At 35.4% G+C, this 16,752-nt stretch overlaps 1 protein-coding gene across 3 annotated transcripts in view; it reads right to left on the bottom strand.

The window, feature by feature from the left end:
- NBAS (NBAS subunit of NRZ tethering complex) overlaps positions 1-16,752 on the bottom strand; it is a 325,219-nt gene that overhangs the window by 226,096 nt on the left and 82,371 nt on the right. For all 3 annotated transcript variants that reach the window (XR_011236168.1, XM_069494000.1, XM_069493999.1), the window contains exons 20-21: positions 13,476-13,580; positions 12,973-13,109 (exon numbers count right to left, since the gene is read on the bottom strand). Coding sequence is in view for 2 of the 3 variants with exons in the window: in XM_069494000.1 (XP_069350101.1) it covers positions 12,973-13,109; positions 13,476-13,580 (242 nt within the window). In the remaining variant the exon portion in view is untranslated. The remainder of the gene's footprint in view (positions 1-12,972; positions 13,110-13,475; positions 13,581-16,752) is intronic.

The following is a 16,752-nucleotide window of genomic DNA, read 5'->3' as shown; positions in this document are numbered from 1 at the left end:
GGAAAGCTACCAGGAAAGAAAGGCATCCTCAACCCAATTTCAATGGCCTTTACCAATAAGCTAAAATGATCAACATAGAAAAATCTCCCAAAATGTTTACATACTGAGTTTTACATTTGGCATTTGGTGTTATGTACATAACAAATATTTATAAATGCATATGTTTTATTTTTCGATTATTTCTGTGATGATGTTCACATTTGTAATATTGTACTGATGGAAGATAGGGGTTCAACTTAAAATTGGTGAACTACAACTTTCATTTATGATAACCAACTAAGCTACAGGTTTAAAGGTTGCCAGTATTTCATTTAGTGAGGGAGAATACATACTAAATGTTATGGCACCGAAAGATCTGATATTTAAGAGTCAGCTAAGGATTGATCAGAACTATCCTCATACAGGGAAGTCCCAAAAGTACACATCTACAACCACCAAATGGGAAGAAATATGAGAGAAATCCAATAAACTTCACTCCCTATTCTGTTACTCAGGCTGACACAGAACCACTGGAGAGAATAATAGTGAGCCCTTTACTACACATTACTTAAAGACAACCAGACCCTGACAAATGTTCTTTGGACTATTAATTACACCAGAAAAACCACTTCCAAGACAAAGATAAAAATATATGACATCTGAATTTATCAACTACAAAACTACTGAAATGTACCAAAATGTTCATGAATTGTGTCAATGCTCATTATAAAACCTGACCCTATGTGAGTCTGTAGTGCTAATGGATTTTGAGCAAAAAGATTAGAGAGGAAAGAAGAATACTTTTTATTCCCCTTTCATTCATATCACCAAAAAAAGCACAAATAATGCCTATGTGCAGGCCCCAAGGCACAGGAAGACTGATTTCTCCATTATCACCCTTTAGAATCCCTGCATGTTCCTGCCTCTAAACCTGTGTTGAATAGGCATTTCACACACTATAAAACCATTCAACTTTGCCCAGCCTATGACTAATATATAGTACTTACTATCTGGGAGCACAGATATAAAGTTTTAAGGAATTACATACATATATGTAAATTCAGCAGTCCTTAGACAAAGACAATATTATCTTTTCCATTTTACAGCAGAGGAGACACAAGCACAGAAACATTAAGCAATTTGTCTAAGGTCAAGTCATTTATTTATGTGCCTTGCTCCTTTACTAAACTATGAGCTTCTTCAAAGCTTTAGTCATTTTTGTATCCTTAGTGCAATAACTGGCATTTATTTAAATCTCACTTAAATATTTAATGGATGGATGAATGGAAGGATGGACAGACTGAAAGATGAATGGAAGAATATGAATAAATAAATGAAAAAACAAAAACTACACCCAAACCATAGAGGTATTTACAAATGATATCCTTTCCTTGTGGCTAAAGATTCAGATAATGGACCTGAGATTTTTTCAAATGTTTCTGATATAAAATTTCCAAAATGGACTTACAACTCCCTATTTTATAATCAGCAACAATGCAATACTCTATAGGGTAGGTGATTCTTTGCCTGTGTATGAGAACACATGAGCACAAAAAGATGTGGAATGTCCTAAGCTTTTAATAAACAAAGAAGCACAAAGGTTATTTGCCCTGAGATACTGCTGAACAAGTCTATGTACAGCCTTCTCAATCACAAGTTCTCTGATGTGGGCCAAATTACACAGCAGACTGGCATACAACCACAATTAAAGCAGCGAAGACCTAGAAATGAAGAGGGAGAGGCTCTGATGTCAGCTCCACAGGCTGGGACTGGGAAGACAACGGTGCAAGTATCTGCAGTGCAAGGAATTCTAACATATTTCTACTGCTGATGAGGTTCAAAGTTAACCTAGAGTTAGGCAGACAAGGGAAACTAAACACTGAAGAATTTGAAGGAAATGGATTTCAAGGTTTTTTTATACAGATTCTTAAGTACATAACAGACATTCATTCCTTCAACACATCTTTATTGAGCACCTAAAATTTTTAAGAAGGAATACAAAGATATTGCTCCTGCCCTCAAGAAACACATAAATAAGAAAAGAAAGACCTGGAGAATAGATACTACGTAAGTTAGTATGTGAGACACAAAGTAAATACAAGTATATTCAAAGACAAAAGAATGACTCTGCCAGGCAGGATGAGATTCAAGGGTCCAAGAAAGAAGTGGGATACACTACACGTGACTATCTCTTTGACAAACTGTCCATAAATGCTCATGAGAGTTAACAAATACCACCAACTCTCTAACATGTGTGGCTGACAATTTGGAAAAAGAATATCTCTGGCTCTTGATACACTGCAGCTTTGCTAATCTGTTGTTAGCAGTGATGGAAAATCCATATCATACAGTATTTCAGCTAATATTAAAATGTTTTGTTATTGCAAGAATACAAAATCAGTGATATAGTTACCATAGAAAGTGGTGAGAGAATTGATCCTGGAATGAAAACAGGCTCCAGATTATCCACAAAGAAAAAATAATAACAAATAAATACCTGTATACCTGCATTTTTGAGATCACTTTCTGTAATTTTCATATTAAAGCAAGCTTTTAACTCATTACAAATTCAGAAATCCATTTTGATCAACTGCACAGAGAAGCTAACCTTATTGTAAACACAGTAAGGTAGCTGGTGGAACTCTTACAGTTTAATTAAGTAAATCAATATATTATGGGAAAGGACAAATTATGTTCAATAAGAATAGGAATAGGAATTCAACTAGTGAGATGAATAAACCTAAAGGAAACAGATTAATAAAAGAAGGATCAGCTCAGAAAAATTAATTTAAAACACTAACAGAAAACTTCTGCTTTGAGTCATAAAGAAGCCTGAAGCAACAGGAAGAGTACTGAATCTCTTGAATTAAACTTAAAAAAAAAAAAAAAAAAGAAACAAACAAACAAACTAGACAAATATGTGGAAGAGCAGGACACCAGGTCATGCACGATAATGACCCCTAACGAAAGGGAGAAAAACAAAGTGAGCCCTCCAGCTCCCCAGTTCACTTTTCTGAAGAGAGCTAACAGGCTGCAGCACAAGAAAGGGGAATCCAAACAGAGCCTGGCAGTCTTGAGTTGAGGAGACAGTCTGAAACTCAGAGGGCCAAAGCAGCTAGAATCTACAGAAAACATGCCAGAGAAGAAAGAGTCTGCGCTGAAAAAGAACGCTCCAACAAATCTGGGACGGTTTCTCGCAAGTCATTGACTAAGCACTGCTCAATGCATACCTGTGAAGAACTACCCAAGGACAGGAAAGGAACCAACCAGAAGGAGCAGAAGGAACACCCCTAGACCTCACACAGACTCAGGAACAGTTCGTATTTCCCACTAGCCAGAACACAAACAACTATTAATAACAATTTATAGGGTATCAGGTATAGTATTTAGAAGACTATTACTTCAATAGGCAAGCAAAATTAGCTGTACACTAAAGGGTGCTCTGGTCCCAATAACAAAGCTAAAAAGTAAGCCTCAAAAGGATCGAAGATTCCAAGTAACTTAACTGTACCCCAGAAAAAGGCTTCAGAATACTTTTAGGAATAAAAATAAAATCTAGCACTCAACCCAATTATGTAAATTCACAATGTCTATCATCCAATAAAATATTGCCAAGTATGCAAAGAAGAAGAAAAGTATGGCTCATAACCAGGAGAAAAATCAATTTCTTGAACAGACTGAGAAACACCACCAATGACACGATAAAAAGAGGCACAGAATAAAAAAAGACCCAAATCAAACTTTCAAGTTTCTGGGGTAAAGAAGTGAAAATTCATTAAGTTGTACATTTATGACCTGTCCATTGTCCTGTATCCATAATTCCTATAACCATACTACCACCAATCCACATCAAGTACAGGTTAACACCATGTTGTATGGGTGATTCCAACATTTATATACGTCATAAATTTTTCTTCACAGTTCTTATATACAGTATCTAAACTTTTAGGATTAAATGAAATGGGCACACACTGAAGACAAACATTTCTTAAAATAATCTATGTTTTGTATACAAAATATAAATTTTATTTTAATAATATAAAAGAATCTTTCTTATTATACATACAAAGCTTAAACAGTCTTGCTTATATTAAAAATTGAGAAAAGTGTCTCACAGGGTTATTTTTATGTTAATTAAACACAGTGTGATAAAGACACACTGATGTTATAGACAACGATTTTACAAATGAATGGAATCTTGACTGGTGAAGACACTGTGTGACCAAAAAGAGTTACAGGACTATTCCTCTGAGGCAATGGCTCCCTATTAACCATTCAGAAGATGTTATAATCTACTTAAGGATCACATGTTCTGAAATTATTGGTCAAGCTATATAAAGTTTTCAAGAAAATGCATAATAAAAGAAAAATCTCATCTCCATAAAGAGAGTATCATTTGGTATTACTTGGTAATGCTTAATCTAGTGACAGCATCTTCTTAGGGGAACATATCGGTTAAAAAGAAAAAAAACAATCTCTCAAGATGGAATTTCTTACTTTCAAATGAAAATAGATTCTTTAAGCTGTATTAAGTCATTTTAAAAACACTTGACAATAGTTAGTTACATTCACACTAAAACAGTAATGCTATTAAAATCATTTATTAAAATAATTCCCTATTTCAAGACATATTTCACTAATGCTTCTCAAACTTTTTGTCCTAAAAGTAGTATAATCCCTTTTCTACTTATCTCATGAACATGCTATGAGAGCTACATGTGAAACATAAAATTGGTTTGTAAACTAAAAAACAAATGTTCTATACTCAATCATGAAATGTCTGTTGAATAAAAGAAAATGAATGAATCCATCAGTACATCTTCATTTCTTTAGCACTTCTCACAGTACCAGATACATAACAAATATCAATATCAACATACTTCCAAGGTCTAGAAAAATTACTCTGAAATAATAATCTTTTACAACTTCTTAATCAAAGAAATTACCCTAACCCCATTTTTTGTACTTTAAATAAAAAAAGGAAGACAAGAATTTGTTCCATCAAGATCTACCAGGAACATGCAAACCAATTACGCCTACTGCCAGACCCAGACCCTGCTCCCAATAAAGGATATTAGGCTTTTCTTCTCTGACACAACTCACAAACTGGCAACATAGCCCATTTTGTTAAGTACTCTATGTACTCTTCTCAGACAGCCATCTCAGAAGGCCAAATACTTATTCCAAACTCAAAATACAAAACCACTTTATTCTTCTTTCCTCATAGCAGCTCAGAAATAAACTACACACAGGGGAATTGAATTTTGATTAGGTAACTAATCAGGTTTTCAATTTTAAAGGGAAAAGAAATACTTTTATGTTTTCTTGGAGGATCAAAAAAGTAAATGCAATTCCCTAATCCCTCCATAAATATGTCGTCATCCAACTGACGGTTTAGTGATAATATTTCATTACAACAACAAAATTATGATGGGACTAGAATATCCAATAAAAATTGCTTTTTAAAAAATTTTAGGGAAGAAAAAAGAAATATTTATGAACAGGACTAGGCTACATAAAAACATAAGTAAAAAGAGATTTATAGTTATTTATTGGAAATCCTCTACACTAATTCATTTCAACTAATTGGGAACATCTGTTGTACTCGCTAAATAAACAATATGATACAGGTGAAGACTGAGTAGGTTAACAACTTCAGATTAGATATTTATTCAGACTACTCTTTCCTACTCAAACTTTCCAACATTGAAAACACACTCAACTTTCAAAGCCTAGATCCAAACCTTACAAATTCCAAGAAGGCTTTCCTCATATACCTCCTTTGTAACAGAAAGTAATCTCTCCCATCTCTAAACCTATCTATATTCCTCATATAACACATATTATATTTTAATTTTATGGTAGTTGTATCTATATCTCATCTTCCTGATCTTCTCTTCTTGGTTACAATTTATCTATAAACAGGAATGACATTTGAGTCATATTTATATCCATCTATTGAATCTAATATAATACCTTCATATGGAAAACAAATATTCCCTATATTTTTATTGAAATAACACAAAATCTTATATGACTCATCCATTTTATTTAAACTGTTCTTTCAATGGAAATGAAATAAAGCAATTTAAAAATACTTTAATTCTTAAATCAGTTTCAAGTATACTCATGATTAGTTATAAATTTTATTCAAAAAAGGGTTAAAATTCAAAAATCAACATCTGCTTTGCAAGAAACATTAATATGCTTCTTATGGAATACAACCTTCTGGAATAGCCATAAAACTATGAAACTAAGCCAATAGTAATTGATTCTGGGACTGTCTTCTGTTGCTTTTCAAAGAAAAAAAAAAACAGAAAACCAAAAATAATTTACCTTCTAAATTGAAAGCTTCCTATTAATAGAATCAACTTCGACTACAATGAAAAAAATAGTTAAAATTATTTCATTTTGAAAAAACCACAAACTAATGTACATCATCAAAATATCATCAATTTGAAACTGATAGTAAAAAGTAGACCTCTATCTACCTTTCAGTTGTGAAGAACTGGAACATGATGTCTGATCATTTTAAAGGTTAATTCTTTTTTTTTTTTTTTTTTTGAGACAGAGTCTCACTCTGTTGCCCGGGCTAGAGTGAGTGCCGTGGCATCAGTCTAGCTCACAGCAACCTCAAACTCCTGGGCTTAAGCGATCCTACTGCCTCAGCCTCCCGAGTAGCTGGGACTACAGGCATGTGCCACCATGCCCGGCTCATTTTTTGTATATGTATATTTTAGTTGTCCATATAATTTCTATTTTTAGTAGAGACGGGGTCTCACTCTTGCTCAGGCTGGTCTCGAACTCCTGACCTCGAGCGATCCACCCGCCTCGGCCTCCCAGAGTGCTAGGATTACAGGCGTGAGCCACCGCGCCCGGCCTAGGTTAATTCTTTATTAATGATTTAAGAAACAAGATAAATTAATCTGACCTAAATCAACTTAGTTCTACTGGAAATTTTAATAAAAAGAATATTGATGTTTTGCTTTTATGGCATAAATTTTATGCTGTTGTAATAACAGAAAAAGTCTCCATGTTTGGCTATTCAAATCCAACAGTTGTAAAACAAAGAATTAGAAGACATATTAAAAGTTCCCTTCAGTCTGAATATTCCATTCATCACCAAAAATTGAAGAAGAGATCCTCCATAGGGATTCAGGCACTAATAGTGATGTAACCTCCCGCCTCAAATTAGAATTCATCTTCCTCCTTTAGGAAACAGTTTTCCAGCATAAACAGAAACATGGTCCATAGGTAGAAAACTACTCTAAATCTTAGTTAATAATAATATTAATTGCACTAAATGTGCACCATATCTTGAGGACATTGTGCTAAGTGAAAAAAACCAGTCACAAAAAAAAAGTACTGTATTTTCACTTATATGAGATACCTATGGAAGTCAAATTCATAGAGACAGAAAGCAGAATGATGGTTGCCTGGGGCTAGGAGGAAGGGAGAAAGAGAAGTTATTTAATGGGGTAGAGAGTTCCAGTTCTGCAAAATAAAAAGAGTTCCGGAGACTGGTGGCACAGCACTGTGAATGCACTTAACACTACTGAACTATACACTTAAAAATAGTTAAGATGGTAAATGTTCTGTTATGTGTATTTTACAATTAATTTAAAAAAAAAAAAAAAAGTTAAAAATGTATCATGGCCAAATGGCTCTTATGTTCCCTATGCTTAACACAGTCAAAAATATTTAAAGCCAAAAATGATATTCATGAATGCACAAAAATATATTCACTCTGAACAGAATTGTAGAACAAAACTAGTATATCCCCATACTTGTAGTCTAAGAAAGTCAAAGATAGGTTTACTTTCCAAATTCAGTTCCAAAGAGAACGCTTTTGACTGCATCTCATTTACTTTGCCACATCAATCTTTGGATTTTCCAAATCTGCTTACACTTATTCAGTCAACAGTTATCAACAATCATTACATGCATATACTATATTCACAGAACTTTCTTAGGAGATATGTGTTAGTCTTGTTATTTGAAAAAACTTCCTATAAGATACTACAACCTCTGAAAATAGAAAAATATCCTTCAAATTGGTCACCAGAAGGCCTCCTACTTTGGGTGAGTAACAATGCCTTAGTGAGGAGACAAGAATACAATACTTCTTTACCCAATGACACTTCCCAGTGAAAAATGGAAATGGGGAAATTCCTGGAGCCCCTGGATTTCCTGTTGCATTATCAGGTGGAGCAGAGAGCACAAAAGGGACACAGCCTAAGCAAGGCAGGAATGATCCAGTGTCAGTAAGGGAATAAAGTGCCAGCGCCCAACACATCAGTCAAAGCAAGCAGAGCACAAGAAGGTCCTAGGCCTACAGGTCACAGGGAAGGATGCTTCTGCCAAAGGGGTTGTGATACAATTTATCATACCGTTTTGCAAGGTTTCTGATGGCAGGTGAATGTGCTTCTTGTGTTCTAGGAAAACAGCACTTTCTAAAGATAAGGACTAAGTATATACTGACATAAGATTAGATTGGCATTCTATGTGATGTAAACCACTGGTGACCTAAAATTGTTCACTCTGCCACTCCATTTTTATCTTTAATGATATGCCACATAAATTACTGTGAAACTAAAGGTGCAGAATAATTAAAAGTCAATTGATAATTCATACAATCAAATTCAGAAAGGAAAATGGAAACAGCTAAAACACATTTTCACAGTTCACTCAATTATAGTCCATTTACATGTTACAGTATGCTTTTCATAGTCAAACTTTCTAGCACTAAATAATCTAACTAAATTTAGACATTTACAAGTGAACAAATTGCCAAGTTACTATAGTAACAGCTTTTATAGATGATGAGAAGAGTATGGTGCTCTATATAATCTATTTCTATCAACAGTATACCACTTATACTATAAAGTATTTTAAGTACTATAGTATCACAAAATATACTAAATATAATTCAATATTTTCTTATTGATTCTGGAGTTAATCCAGGAACATAAATGAGTATCAATTATTATTGTCTAATAAACATATAAGTGTCAAAGAATTCCTTGCCATGAGATACAGAAAAACAGGATTTATTTCCATATATTAAAAGTAAATGGAGTCTAAATGCAATGTGGTATCCTGGATTGGATCCTCAAACAGGAAAAGAACATTAGTTAAAAAACAAAAAAAAACCCGGCTAAACCCAAATAAATCTGTACTTAGCTCATAGTACTGTACAGTAAGTTCTGCTATAATGTTTTAAAAATGCAAATTTGTTCCAATGAATTGATATATTAGGAAACAACTTAAGTGTAACAGAAATTTCTCATTTGCCGATGCATAATTTCATACTCAAGAAGCATTAGGTGAACACAGAAAACTGCAGCCCACTGAACCAAGCCACTTTGGCTTCCATGTACATGCATACTCCTCAAACACCTACCAGCTACTTCAGTTCAGCAAGTGCCTTAGAGCCACTCCCACCCACATCTGGTGTTACAACTTTCCATCACATTTCTGATCACCATCCTTCCTCCACTTCCCAGTAACTCACAAGCTGAAACTCTTTTGACACTGCCTTCCACAACTAAGGTCTTTTCCAGGTCTTTTTCAAGGTAAAGTGCCATATTTTAGAATTTTTGTATTTCTTAACCATTTAATATTAGGTTCCTAACTTTGTCCCCATGAACAAAGTTTTTGAGTACAGTGCCACTAACCCCATTTTTCCCATAAGCCTTGTGGTTTTCACTGAACAATTCTGCATAGTGCAGTGATTTTTAGGAATGCACATGACACATTATAACAGAACTGACTATTCCAATGGTCACTTCTTATTTTGCCAAATGTGCTACAGTTATATATATATATATATATATATATAAAAGAAGAAAATGGAACCTAAACAAATAGTATACAGGAATTCTCTGTATTATTTTTGCAACTTTTCTGTAAATATAAAATTATTCCACAGGAAGTTTAAAATGATAAGTATATGAAGTGTATAAGGCCAAAGCCTTAGTATTCATTAATTCATTCATTTAACAAGTATTTACTGAATGTCTACAATGTTCCAGGCACTATTCTAAGTTTAGGGGATAAGGATGGGAATAAAATAGACAATAATCCCTGTCTTCCTAGAACTGACATTTCAGAGGGGAAACAAACAATAAGATAAATAAGTAAAACAGAAATTAATGATAATTGCCAATACTAAAGTAGCACTTACTTGGTGCCAAGCACTATTCTAAGTACTTTGTATATATTAACTCATTAATCATTCTCACAACCTATCAAGTAAGTGCCATAATCATCCCCATTTTACAGTTAAGAAATATGGCCAGGCACGGTAGCTCACGCCTATAATTCTAGCACTCTGGGAAGCCAAAGAGGGAGGATCACTTGAGGCCAGGAGTTGGAGACCAGCCTGAGCAAGAGCAAGACCCCGTCTCTACTAAAAATAGAAAAATTAGCCCGGTGTGGTGGCATGCACCTGTTATCCCAGCTACTGGGGAGGCTGAGGCAGGATAATCATTTGAGCCCAGGAGTTTGAGATTGCTATGAGCTAGGCTGACGTCACAGCACTCCAGCCTGGGCGACAGAATGAGACTCCGTCTCAAAAAAAAAAAAAAACAGAAACTTAAGCGCAGTTAAGAAACTTAACCAAGATCATGAATCTGGGCAACTATTAACAGATAGTCAGCGCTCTTACCCCTAAACTATACACTTTTTCCAACAGATAACGGTTCAAAATACAACCTTTTAAACTAGATTGCATTCATCATTTCTGTTTTAGTAAAATAGAAAAAGAGGTAAAAATGAAAAATCTAAATAATCTTTCTGAAATGTACCATAAGCACCAAAAAAAATATTTTTTAAATCTCCTCTTGCTACAGAAAATCTCTATTACCATGAATTGTGGAAGCTAACAAAGACTGTAAGAAATGTCACCTTTGTACTTTAAAATAGCCAACTGGCATATAAAGTATAAACATTTTATAACACTGATAAGCTAAGAATGGGTAGCTATAAAAAGATTCATCACCTGTGACAGAAAATGTAATTTCAAAGCTCCACAAAACTTGGTCACATTTCATCAATGTCAAATATACATAATAATTTTAAAGTGACAATATAAAACACAAAAATAGCACACACCATAGAAGTTTCCCAGCCATCATAATCACAAAATTCAATTCAATCAAAATTGATTGATCAAGCTTTGGTTAAATGACAATATAATATTTATCACAATTTAAACCGGATCTTGTGGCAGGGGAACCACAGGGCATTAAAGACAGTGCAGCGTGGGGCATTGTGCAATAATTTTCCAAACCAATTCTAAAATTTCCAGTTAAAATCAAATGCTTATATGAGCAATCATCAGAAAATAATAATGATAAATGCATTCAAATCTAAGGAGCAATGGCCTTTAAAAAAAAAACTTTAAGAGACAGTAGCCTCTTTCTCTACATTAACAATTTAGAGTAAAAAAAGTCATTTCCATTCAGATTAGATTCATTCTGCAAAGAGACAAGGAACAATAGATAGAATTATATTCTGAAATACTCATAAATATATATTTATAAAACACAATTTACATATCATTCACTATACAGATCTAAAATTATCTGAAAATGAAAAAGGCATCCCAGGCTTTTTCTTTTTCTTCACTCTTATCAGAACAAAGACTTGCTTTTTTTTAGTAGTAAAAGCAATGCAAAATAAGGAGTTTATAACATTTTTGGAGCTTACTGACCCACAACTCTAAATAAATGTAGGTTCAAATCCCAGCTGCACATATATAGACTTTACCATACTACTAAACCTCTGTAAATCTCACCTTTCTGTAATAACAGGGATAATATCAAAATTATGTGAAGACCAGATATAAGTATGTGCCAAATACATAGTAATTACTCTATAAATATTGACCATTATCATTAATACTCAAACCTACAAATATGATACAGAGTAGAGGCAGCAGGGGAGGAATGAGGAAGCCAAATGATCCCCAACATCAAAAACTGTAAAGTTTCCAGTAGCTAAAGTTACTGCAAACAATTATTTCAGTCAGAACTATCATAATCCCTTACAGTATTTTACAGTTTACAAGTAGATTTCATATTTATCAATTCATATGTTACTAAAAATATGCAATGTGAGTAAGCAAGGTAGGGACTGTCAATGCATTTTAAAGATGAATAAAACTCAAATTCAGGAAAGATAAATCATGCAATTAATGGTTGAGCCACATTTACTAGTGGGCCAGTTCACTATATGTAAAAGATCTCACAAACAGATGTGTCATGTTATTCTTTTGCCTTCTGTCTCTAGTAAATGACCTAAGCAAGGTATCCTCCACACTCCTCCCTTATCCCAGGGGCCATTCAGGCCAGGGGCTAATGGGCTGCCCATGCTTTGAGCTATGCACCTTGACAACCCTTTCTTCATGTCTTCTTTGCTTCATGTCTGGAAGATCACCAAGTGGGGACATACTCAATGGTTCCACATAGGCTTAGAGTCGATGTCACATGCTACAACCCAATGATCAAATATCCTTGAATTGAGACTAGGAGTGTCAGTCTAGTGGTAAAGTGGTATTTTGCTTTGCCGTTTGTCTTTGTGTCTCTAGAATTTCATATGACGAAAGGGTTGTCAAGCAAAGCAACTTTCCACCTAATATTGTCAGAACTATACTTCAATTTCTAAAAGATACAATTCAAACATATTGTTATCCCAAAAACTGTTCTTAACCAGAAAACAGTACATATTGAGTACACAGCAGTAAAATCAGGAAGCTTTCCAAAAAATGGAAAGTTTGTGTTCATTAAGTTACGGTGATTTTGTTATGCCAGAAACATTTTAGTTTCAGAATCCTTTAAAAATAATTTGAAAATAATTTTACTATTGGGAATAAAGTTTAAGTAGATTACACTAAAATTACTGGGTTTTTTTTTTAATTTAAGGTGTTCAGCATAAAACAAAAATTATTATTTAGAAAGAAGGTAAAATTCAGTTAACACAGTCACATACCAAGCTTCGGGCAGCAAAACAGAATATTCATGCGGAGAAGTGGTCTCTGGAAAGTTGGAGAGAATTGCAAGACGATGAGGAAGCAGGTCAGAGCCATGATAAGTGAACAGGATTTCTAGGGCTTGTACATTACTTTCCTGTGCAAAAAGCAAGGGGCATGTTTCTAATGTGAACCTTAGAAATAAAAGAGTGATTTTATATGACAATATTAAAAACTTAAAATTAACTTTTCTATGCAGCTGATATGAAGTGCTTTGAAATATTACTGATTTTCCTAGCCTTTTATCACAATTCTCAATCTAACACTACAAAAATTATTTCTTTTTAAAACTCAGGATGAATAAGATTTTTTTAAAATATTGCTCCATTTCCTCCACATTTATTAATATTACAACAAAAAAGGAAATGTAATAGTATATGCTTGCAATAACATTTACTACACAGCTCAAAGATTTAGAGAGCATTAATAACCATAATTATTTTATTTATAAAAAAGAAATTACCCGAGCATAAGTTCTTGCTGAGAGAACAATATTCTGATTTCTAAACTTCTTAAAGAATTCAGCGTCATATCTCTGTTCAGATGCATGAGGCACTCCTAGGATTTCCTGAGGGGAAACAGTGATTTAATGAAAAGGCTTTTAAATAAGGGTGACAAGAAAATATTAAAAACCTTTATAACTCTGCCTGCCTAAATAAATAAGGCCTACATTAATTAATTTCAACTATCAATTGTCAACTAAAGTACTACATCTGCATTCCTGCCTTTATTTTGAAAAGGGCCATATTAATAAATGCTGGATTTTTTTTTAATTCGAAAGTAAATGAAATAGGTAGTAAAAATTAAGTTAATTACAAGAAGACAACCAAAATCAGCCACCCGGTAAAAACAAATAAGCAACAGTTATATATGGCCACACATTATAAGCACCTGTCCCTTCTGTATGAGAACTTTAGATTAATTTTACTATTGCTAGAGTGAGCTATGTAAAATGCAGACTGAATCATTCATTCATTCAACAAATATTTATGGAGTGTCCACTATGTGCTAGGGGCACTGTTCACAGGCACTGGTGATACAATGAACAATACACTTTCCCTGCCCCTCCAAGTAGCTTAAAATCTCATAGGGAAGACAAATAGGCAAATAAAAACAGGTAAATGAGAACACATCGGAGGGTGCCACAACTACTTCTGGGAGGACAAGGAAGGCTTCTCAGAGGTGGCCCCCAAGCTGAAACACAAAAGACAAAGCAGAACCATGCGATTGAGAGAGTAGGTCTCTTCACTACAATGTATGACTCATGGTTAATACTGAACCCCAGATTCTTACCACACTGCCTGTCACATAAAAAATAGCCAATAAATATCTGTTGACCGAATTAATTTACTGAGATGAGAAAGAGAAGAATGAGGAGGTCTGGAGGGGGGGAGGGGGGGAGGGAGGGAGGGTGGGGAGTTGAGAGGTTCACTTGCAGATGAGTTGAGGTTGGTACTATAGCACGTCTAAAAGGAGCTGCCCAGGGAGCAGGGGAATACATAGGTCAGGCGTTCCAGACTAACATATGAGTTAGACATACACAATGTCAAGTTATTAATACACAAGGGACTGTGATTCCAAGAGAGATTAAGTAGTATGAGTTGAAAGGAGCCTCCAGGAACAACATCATTTAAAGGATGTGCAAGAAAACAGGAATCTGCATCTGAAAAGTAGACGGAGAAACAGCCAGAAAAGGGGAAAAAGGGACTTTAATGCATACTCATGGAAACCACTAGAAGAAAAGCATTTTAAAAATGTTCTCAGTTCCTTCACTTCTCATCCACAACAATTATTTCCTTTATTTCATCTCACTTAGACATCCCATGACCAAACCCTGGGTTTCTATCATCACCCAAAGACACTGTCTGGAATATCTCAATGTCCAGCACCCAAGTCTGTCACCAACTGCCCCTAATCTTCCCACTCAGTTACTAAGTGGCAGTCCAACAATTCCTCAACCCCTGTCTTCTATTCAATAAATGCCCCTTCATCCCTCTACTGGTACATTCTCATCAGCATAGAAACAATACTTCTTCCTTCTATTATCAACACCACCCTTAAACTCATATACCCCCTCTAGCTACCACCATTTTCTCTGTTCTCCTTCATAATAAAACTTCTAAAAAGAGGTGCCCACAGCCACTGTTTCCATTCCCCCACTTTTCAGTTTTTCCTAAACTTGCTCAACCTCTCACAAAAAGTCAATTCAACTCCTTAGACAGCATGAGCCCTTTCCAAACATGGCCACAAACCATTCTAACCATACTTCCCACGTTTGTTCTATGCCACCCCCACTCCCCCAGCTGTGGGGCAGATACCCTGACTGACTTACTTTCTCAGGAGCATGCCATCTGCTTCCACGCCACCAGGACTTTAACCAGCACACCGACTGTCAGCATAAGCTACTAATCGAAAGACCTGATCATGAGTTCTTGCTTCCTACTTGTTTGGACAAATCACTTACCTTCCCTAAATTGAGAGGATAATAGTATCTGCCTCAAAGGATTGTTGGGAAATAATCTGAATAAAGTACATAAGAAAATGGCTAACAAATAGTAAATACTCAACAAATATGTTGGTATCTATTACTTACTGGTTCAAATATTCAACAAGTATTTACTGAGCTCCTCAATGAGCCAGGTACCATTCTGGGCTTTGCGGATATAGCAGCAAACAAGACAAAACCCCTGACTTTGTGGAGATTCCATTCTAGCAGCCCCCCTATTATACTTCCTAGTCCTTGAAATCTGCCCTCCTTTTTATAAGGGCTAGTTGAAATCTTACTTCCTACATAGTCTTTTCAGACATCCCAGGAAGAAGCTGATGCTCTTCTTCGTTATGATCCCTTGTCAAGTCTCCACACCTTTAGCATCATCACCTAATGCCTATTCAATGTGGACTCCACGAAGACTGTTCCTTGTTCATCGCTCTACCTCCAGCACCAGCACAGTATCTGGTATACAGTGTTAACAGATACTCATACAAAATTTAAATGAATTCATTTTTTATCTCATTTATCATGTTAATAAAATAAGCCATGTCCTTGCTTATTAAAATGCAGTGTCGGCCGGGCGCGGTGGCTCATGCCTGTAATCCTAGCACTCTGGGAGGCTGAGGTGGGCGGATCGTTTGAGCTCAGGAGTTCAAGACCAGCCTGAGCAAGAGCGAGACCCCATCTCTACTAAAAATAGAAAGAAATTATATGGACAACTAAAAATATATATAGAAAAAATTAGCCGGGCATGGTGGTGCATGCCTGTAGTCCCAACTACTCGGGAAGCTGAGACAGGAGGATCCCTTGAGCTCGGGAGTTTGAGGTTGCTGTGAGCTAGGCTGATGCCACGGCACTCACTCTAGCCTGGGCAACAAAGTGAGACTCTGTCTCAAAAAAAAAAAAAAAATGCAGTGTCTATCTCTACCACTATGTAACTAGATAACCATTATATCTGAATATTTTCATTATTAAGGGTTTTGTTTGTTTGTTTGTTTGTCTATTTGTTTAGAGACAGAGTATTGCTCTGATGCCCAGGCTGGAGAGCAGAGGCAAGATCATAGCTCTCTGCAGCCTTGAACTCTTGGGCTTATGCGATCCTCCTGCCTTAGCCTCCCGAGTAGCTAAGACTACAGGTGTGTACCACCATGCCCAGCTAATTCGTTTGCTGTAGAGAGGGGGTCTCACTATGCTGCCCAAACCAGTCTCGAACTCCTAGCCTCAAGTGATCTTCCCAGCTTGGGCCTCC

The sequence above is a fragment of the Eulemur rufifrons genome, chromosome 19, assembly GCF_041146395.1.
Source record: "Eulemur rufifrons isolate Redbay chromosome 19, OSU_ERuf_1, whole genome shotgun sequence".
Lineage (NCBI taxonomy): Eukaryota > Metazoa > Chordata > Mammalia > Primates > Lemuridae > Eulemur > Eulemur rufifrons.
This window is presented reverse-complemented; position numbering and strand designations above follow the sequence as displayed.